Raw genomic sequence first — 8,728 nt, forward strand, 5'->3', positions numbered from 1 at the left:
TTTAGCAATGCATGCATGTATCAAACAAAGCAAAGTTATTATTTTCCTCTTGCCCAATTATAAGAATCGTTATATTGAAAATTCTCAAAAGTGTGTCATGCTCATTTTCTTAAAATTCATAAGATTATTTCTTACTCAACTGAATATTATGTACTCATGCATATTTACATTTATTATGAACTTTTCAATTATATATGATCAATAAAACATCATGCAAATTCTTTTTCACTCTGAGAGTGAGTTAATCTAGTATCACTTATTCTCACCCAAAGTTTGGTATCTAGATTACTATTCAAAATCTTTTGTACATAAATTCATTCTTATACTTTAGAAACTATTAGAAATTTCTAAGTCAAATACGTACCTTCATTTTTCTTCAATTATTTTCATTATGACCCTTCATAAATTTGAGGAATTTCAAGTCCATATATATGAGTATTTCATGTTCAATCTACTCATCATCATTCATATAATTCAACTTAATGTAGGCATAGAGTATCATATATATAATCGAATCCTATCGCACATTAATCAACATTTCAACATTGATCCTAAATAATTGAGAATAATGTGGGAGTAACTTAAAATATGGGTTGATCCTAAACGGGTGAATCAATCCAGAATATATACAACAAACTTGGCACTCAATTACTTTTCTACACGAAATTTCATATATAAACTAACATTATATTCTTGTATATTGCATTATTAACAAAGGTAACCCAATGTAAATCATGCTAAGGCCGATTGATACGAGGAATGGTTAAGATTAGTCAAAACTACTATATAACTTCACACCCATACAACATAATGGAATGTAATCAAGATTGTAGTAAATTAATATCAGTTATTCTCATAGAGTTAGTTTTATCCTTATCCAGATACGCATATTACTAGTATTAGACTATTAGGTATCATGCAAATTTCATTCCTCAATCAAACCAATAAAGATTATTAGTAATAAAAGTTGTAGATGAACATATATAATATAAGAGTAGAGAAGACTCGAATTAATCTATTAACAAGTATGTGGCCTTAAATAGGCTTACAAGAGAATAGGAAGTCTAACCACTTTGACTGGTTAAGCAATTAGCTTTATGTTTGTCATCGTAAAAATAAACAATTGGTCAATATTAAGGATGCAAATTAGAATTGATTTCCTAGTCATTACAGTATTTTTGGGCTTTGGGTTGAACTAACGTTTAGGAGTATTACCTAATTGCCTCACAATTTTTTTTTTTTTTTTTTTTTTTTTTTTTTTAGACAGTGGCTATAAAGAAAACAAACAAACAAGAACATTAACTTCTTCGCATCCTTCCTGCTGCTAAGTGCGCTGGTTGGACCAGATCCCTTTGCACCTTCAAGCAAACTAGGAAATCAATCTTTGTTGCCATGAGTCGAATCTCATCCACTATATTCCTTAAGGTTAGTGGAGCCTGGGATGGATTGATAAGTGCTCTTATTACCCGCTCACAATCTGACTTGATGACTATGTTGCGATACTTCCTCATATTGTCCTTGAGTGCCCAAAAAATCGCATACCCCTCTGCTTGGATTGCATCTTGAGCTTGAATTTTCCTGGCTTCTCCTTGGACCTCTTGACTGCTGTCTTCTGTCTGCCATGCCACGGCTGCAGTCCAGCTCGATCTGTCTTTATATTTCTTCATCTTCCACGCTGCATCCACTATGATTGAAATCCTAGAGTTGATTGAGGGAGTACCAGCAGAAAAGATTAGAGGAACTAAAGCTCCTTGAAAGTTTTGCTGTGATTGCTGTTGCAAGCGGTCCTCCTCCCTTAGCTTTAAGGCTCTAAGCCAACTACGAGCATGTACCTGCGTTAAGTCCAATATTGACTTTGGACTAACACTCATGCCTCTGAAGATAATCTCATTTCTATGTAGCCAAATTGCATACAACAACACCAAAATTCTCTCTGAGACCATACCCTCTTGCTCCAGCTTAAAAGAGTACCAAAGTAGGTCCATGAGCCACTGCTCCAACTGAACATGATTGTTTACCTCTGTTCGAATTCCGAACTCTCCCCACCAGGCTCTCTTCACTACCTCACAGTCCCTAAACAAGTGCTCAATTGTTTCCTCTCTCTTATTGCAAAACACACACCCTTCTTCCATCAACAGTCCTCTCTTCATTAGATTGTGCTTTGTGGGGAGCTTATTTCTGATCACCTTCCAGCCAAAGAGCAGAATCTTCGGCCACAACCTTACTTTCCAATATTTGCCCCAAAAGCACACACCACCTCCCGCTCCCTCTTCCTCAAACTGACTCCAATATCCTGACTTTATAGAGTATCTACCTCTGCTGTCCGGGATCCAAATTTTACAATATTTTTTCCCTTCCGAGGGCAGGCAAATGCTTAGAACCTTCCTAGCGTCCTCTTCTGCGAAGGCTTTCCAGATTAGAGCCGAGCTCCATATATTCTGAGGGGTGATCAAATCTGAAACCATTTTTACTTCCTCACATCCATCAAATTCCCGCATAGTTACCTTCTCTCTACCAAGCCAGATGTCCTGTCGAATATCAATATCTTTGCCATCCCCAATTGAAAACCCAATGTTTTTTCTCATTTCGAAAGCAGCTTTCACTATGCTTCTAGACGGCCAAGATCCCGATTTTGGTATCCTTCCTTTGTAGCCCAAAGTAATAGGATCAGCTCTATATTTCCCTGAGAAAACTCTGCTTACAAGAAGCCCCGGGTTATTAGCCATTCTCCACCCTTGTCTTAGAAGTAAAGCCCTGTTTAGATGCAATACACTCCTTATCCCCAAGCCTCCATTAGATTTATGGTTGCAAACAACCTCCTTTCTTGCCCAATGAATAGGCTTCGAACTGTCTGAGTTGGTCCAAAGGAATATTAGAATTAGGGACATGATTGCATTCGACAGGACTTTCGGGCACCAATAAATCGACAAGACATGTTGAAGAGAGGCAATCAACACCCCATTAATCAAAATAAGTTTCCCTGCCATTGTGAGATGGGAAAACTTCCAAGCTGCGATAACCTTAGCGACCTTGTCATGCAGGAATTTCACTTTCGAGGAAGTCCTACCATCCACATCCATGGGGCAACCTAGATAAGTACCCAGTTCCTTAGTACTTTTCACTCCTAGGGGCTGTCGTAGAATCCTTACAAACCTTGTAGGTGTATTAGGACTGAAGATGATAGAAGATTTTTGCATATTGATCACTTCTCCTGAAAGGTGACAGAAAGCATTCAAGGTTTCCTTAACAGTTCTTATCGCTTCTGGAGTTGCCTTGAAGCAAAATAAGGCATCATCTGCGAAAAATAGGTGGGATATCGAGGGTGCCCTTCTAGCAACCCTTATACCCTGCAATTTTCCCAGGCTCTCAAGGCGACGAAACTTAATTGACAGACTTTCCATTAGGATAATGAACAGATATGGCGAAAGTGGATCCCCCTGTCTCAGACCCACCTTAGGGATGAAAAACTTTGAGGGTTCACCATTCACCAGAACCGAATAGCTAACCGTGCTGATGCACTCATAAATCCACCCTATCCATGCCTCTGGTAACCCCATTTTCTTCAAGATCATCATTAGGAAGTCCGATCTTACCCTATCATAAGCTTTGCTTAAGTTCACTTTTAGGATAGCCTCGAAGCGCCTTCCCTTTTTCCTGTGTTTAACTTCATTTAGAATTTCATGAGCTAGGAAGCAGTTATCCACCATCATTCTGCCTGGGATGAAGGCGCTTCGATAATTTTGTATTTGATTTCTTAAAATTAAAAAAATAAAATGTGAGTCTCTTTCGTTATTGACTGAAATAAGTTATTTTCTTATGTGGCGCTCCAAATGCTCGCAAAAAATGCTTACTTTATGTATATACTAATTATTTGTCCGAGTAATGCTTTGATATTCACTAAAAAAATATTTTTATAAATTACTCTAAGTTGTACTTGTTTATAGGTTTACATTCAAATATCTATTAATTTATGTTATCAAATTATTATAGATGAGACATGTTAATATAAAATATCCTTATTTTTGTAGTTTGCTGAAAAATTATTTATGGAGTATGAATTTAAATTGAGTTAGAATCTCTTTCTTTAGTAGGAAATGAACAATTGATTTTATAGATTAACAAATAAAGATTCAAGGGAATATAGAAGATTTTCTAATCTTAATATAATTAAAACTTTTTTTTTTTTTTTTTAGTTTGGTGATATTCTATTCGCAATTCATCAGCAATAAATTTCAGTTGAATTGTTTTCGAAAATTGTAGGTATAAAATCACTAATTTTACTATGACTTTACGTTGTTAATAAATTTTTCATCTTGTAGACATCATTCGAAGCGCGCCTACGTTAAGCATGATATGAATATGCTTGGCACTCATAGGAAGTGGAAATTGATATATACGATTAGGGATAAAGTAAAGTAGTGACCCGCCAACAAGTTTTTAAGAAACTTGTAAACCGTTCACGAATCATTAAAATAAAGGCAACCACGATAAAGGGACAACGATCAGCAATATCGATTAACCCGTGAAGGTTACACCCCATAAATAATCCATGAGATAACTAACTCCATATGGTTCGAATTCATGAAAGAATGATCGAGGATGATGGTACAAACCTATAACTGCCCGCAGAGGTAGTTATGGGTTTCGTACCCATTTCCGTGCGCCCGCGGAGTCTTCGTGGAGAGGGCGCGACCAATCAACTTTTCTTCTTTGTCTATATATACTCTTGTAAATCCTTTTAAAGGCGAACTTTTTAGATAATATTTCATTTGCTTAGTTTTTAGGAAGAGAAACTAGAGAGAAGTTAGAGAGAAAGTAGAGATTGTAATCTTTGGATTTGAATTGTAATTCAACATTGTTTCTTTAATCAAGTTTTTGATTCTTCTTCATATCAATCTAAGTTAGTAAGTTTTCTTTCCTTTGAATTTACTTCAATTGCAATTACTTTTATGCTTGAATGTTTGGTTTGGATTTTGATTTAGTTTTGAGAATTTGTTGATTGATTGAATTTCCTTTTGATTTAGCTTGAAATAAATGTGTTAGTGATTTAATTTGTTTTAGCTTTAGAATTCACCATGATTAGTGAGTAGATTAGTTGCAAGGGAGAAGGGGAAGCATGCTTGATTGATGATTATTCTTAATTGATGATCCTTGATTGATTGATTGTTGCAATTAAATTGGTTGACATAGTTGTGCATGTGATTAATTAGACTAGGAGTGATCAACCTATTATAAGATTAATCTAGATCGCATTGCAAATTCCAATGACACGAAGAATTGATTTGGGAATTGCTTTAATTGATTGAATTTGATTGTGATTCTCCTTGTTAATCATTCATAGTGAACCCTAGTTTGGTTTATAGGAGGTAACATTTGAATTCCTTTGATTGCAACTATCGTTTGTCCCTTACAACGTATGAATTAATTGGGTGATCTATCAACTAGAATGATTATTAAGCTTTCATGTGGAACCTATATCCCTAGTGTTTAGCAATTTGATTGAATTCTTGATTCTTGTTATCCTAGTTACCATACTCAACCATTGACAATTCTTCGATTTAGCTTAACATTAGACTATAACATGGCTTTGATTCATTCCTTTGGGTTCGACCCTTAGCTTGCCTCTATACTCGGATAAGGTTTGTTAAGCATTTACAAATTTAGTTTGACTTAGGGAGAATTAGATGACGACCTAGTTCCAACCCTTTGTCAAAATGGCGCCGTTGCCGGGGAATGACATTGGTGCTTTGTTATAGTTGTTGAGTCTATTTCATTCTAAAAAAAACAAAAATATTTTCCTCTTTAAGGCTACACTTGTAGCCGTGCTACTAATCATTTCCTTTGAGTTGTATGCATAGAGCACCTGGTCATTCACTTGTGCCATTTGATCCGGAGATTGAGAGGACTATTAAAAAACTAAGGGTTGCTAGGCGATCTTTTAGCTCTAGCATTTCAAGTGAAGAAGATCCGCTATAAGTGGAACAAGCAAGAATGGGAGAGAATTCGAGAATAGCATTGAAAGAATTCGGGATTCCCGGTGCATATAGATTCGAGAGTGGAATTGCTCCACCTACAACACCGGCAAATGATTTTGAATTTAGGCCGGCTATGATCACTTTGATAGAAAGGCGACAATATAGTAGAGCCAAGCATGAGAGCCCGCTAAATCATCTCAAGGAGTTTGAAAAATATTGCAATACTATCAAGGTGAACAGAGTTTCCCAAGAATTCATCCGCCTCAAGCTCTTTCCCTTTTCTCTCATTGGGGCGTGTGTTGGAATGGCTAGACAAGGAGGTTAAGCCGAATTCTCTAACAACATGGGACGAGGTTACAAAGGTATTTCTAACTCGTTTCTATCCACAAAATAAAACGGCGGAGGCAAGAGCTTTGATTCAAGGCTTCAAACAAAAGCCAAGTGAGAGCTTCTATGAAGCATGGGAGAGATATAAGGAGTATCAAAGGGAGTGTCCTCACCACGGGATTCCAACCTATCAAATTATACAAATTTTCTATGGAGGCCTAAGTCCCCAAGGCAAGTCATTCCTAGATGGAGGAGCCGGGGTCCCATCATGAATAGGACGGAAGAAGAAGTGGTGGACATCATTGAGGACGTTTTGAAGTATTATAGAGATTGGCAAGATGGTGAGAGAGAATCAACTAGCAAGAGTAGCTCTTTGATGTACTCGGTTGATCATTTGGATGCAATTAACAATCTCTCTTCACAAATGGAAAACTTGGGGAAGGAACTAAGTGTAATCAAGGAAAAATTGGAGAATTCTTCTTCCCAAGCTCCAAGTCTTCCCTCCCAATTTAAGGGGAGAGGTACTCCTTCTAACTCTCATCCCCCTCCTTCTTCTAGTAACATGCCTAGTGGTTGTTTGTTTTGTGATGTGTGTGGTTCATATGATCATGATTCTAGTAATTGCCCTCATGCTTTTCCGGAGAGTAATGATGATTTTGACAATAATGAGAGTGAATTTGTGAACTTTGTGTCGAACAATAATAATGTGCAAAAGTTTGATAACCAAAGGGGTCAATGGAATAGGAATTACCAAAACCATGGTAATTTTGACAATTATAACCAAGGGAACCAAAGTTCTCGTGGTAATTATAACAATCAACGTTATAGTGGCCAAAATCAAAACCAAAATTATGGTAATCAAAACCAAGGTTATGGAAACCATAATCAAGGTGGTTGTAATCATAATCAAGGTTATGGTCAAAATCAAAATAGGGGTAATTGGAACAATCAAGGGAGAGGTAATTTTAGAAATAATGCTCAAAGAGGCCCTCCACCCGGATTTGCTCCAAAGACTCAAGTTGATAATTCCTATTCACAATCCTCTTCTTCTAGGACTAATTTGGAGAAAATCATTGAAAATCAAACAAAGCTGTTGAGCACTTACATGGCCGTAAGTGATAAGAAATTCAATGAAGTGATGACTCATAATAAGATGCTTGAAAACCAAATTTCTCAACTTGCTAATGCTTTGAAAGACCATGCTAGTCCTTCTTCATTACCTTCCCAAGGCTTAGATCCTAAGAGACCCGTGAATGCTATTGTTACAAGGAGTGGTAAGGTTCTTGAGGAGAATTTGCCTAGGAAAAGTGGAACTAAGGAGGGTCCTAAGGAGGTCTTGGTAGAGGATGAGAGAAATGGTGCATCTTTGAATGAGTTTGTGATTGAGACACCTAGAGAGGTGAGAGTGGAGAAAGAGATTGTGAAACCCAAGCTTCCATATCCACAAAAATTCATGAGACATAAGTTGTATGAACAATTTGGAAGATTTATTGACATGCTTAAGCAACTTCATCTTTCTCTACCTTTTACCGAAGTTGTTACCCAAATGCCCAACTATGCAAAATTCCTCAAAGTCATTTTGAGTGGTAGGAGGTCTTGTGATGTGATGGAGACGGTCAAGTTGACCGAGAATTGTAGTGCAATTATAATGAACAAGATGCCACCTAAGTTGAAAGATCCCGGAAATTTCTCTATCCCTTGTGCCATTAACAAGATGCAAATTGAGAATGCCTTATGTGACCTAGGAGCTAGTGTTAGCTTAATGCCATATTCGGTTTATCAAAGACTTGAGTTAGGGAAACTTATGCCTTATGTAGGGAATAATTTCAAGAGTTAACCCCCTAGATTGAACCCCACTGTGATCATACACTAATGTACGGTGGCGTCCAAAAGAGAAGAAGATAGAGCAAAAGAGTCGCCAACAAGTTTTAGGAACTTGTAAACCGTTCACAGGGTGAACGTTACGCCCCTTAACGATCCAAGAGATCGTCAACTCCATAAGGTCTAGAACCAAATAAGGGTTCGAGGATGAAGGTAAAAATCCAACCTAAAAGAGATTGAACCTGCCCTAATAATAGGCCTCTACTTTATTCTGATCGTATTCATGTGCGCTTTCTAATTAACATGCAATCAGTAAGATTAACCCTAAACCTGTTTATCTATGTTGGTTGAATATTAATGCACAAATAAAACTATTATTGGCGATCACTTGAATTATAATCAAAGTTAACCCTAACAAGATTATTAAATATCTTATTAAGCGTGATTACAAGTACCAATTCCCTTTAAACATGCATAAAAGGTGTGATCAAGCAATAAATAATAAAACATCAAGCAACATAATATTAAATCATGATAATAACAATCATATTAATCATCATAATAATCATGATAATAAAATTATAACAATCAAAATAATAATAATA

At 36.6% G+C, this 8,728-nt stretch overlaps 1 protein-coding gene across 1 annotated transcript; it reads right to left on the reverse strand.

Moving 5' to 3' along the window:
- Positions 1 to 1,298: 1,298 nt before the first annotated feature.
- On the reverse strand, positions 1,299 to 3,707 carry LOC110716678. The gene has a single exon (XM_021895323.1). It carries the CDS (start codon positions 3,705 to 3,707, stop codon positions 1,299 to 1,301), a length of 2,409 nt encoding a protein of 802 aa, XP_021751015.1.
- Between the last annotated feature and the right edge of the window lie 5,021 nt (positions 3,708 to 8,728).

Source organism: Chenopodium quinoa, unplaced genomic scaffold, assembly GCF_001683475.1.
Source record: "Chenopodium quinoa cultivar QQ74 unplaced genomic scaffold, ASM168347v1, whole genome shotgun sequence".
NCBI classification, from domain to species: Eukaryota; Viridiplantae; Streptophyta; class Magnoliopsida; order Caryophyllales; family Amaranthaceae; genus Chenopodium; species Chenopodium quinoa.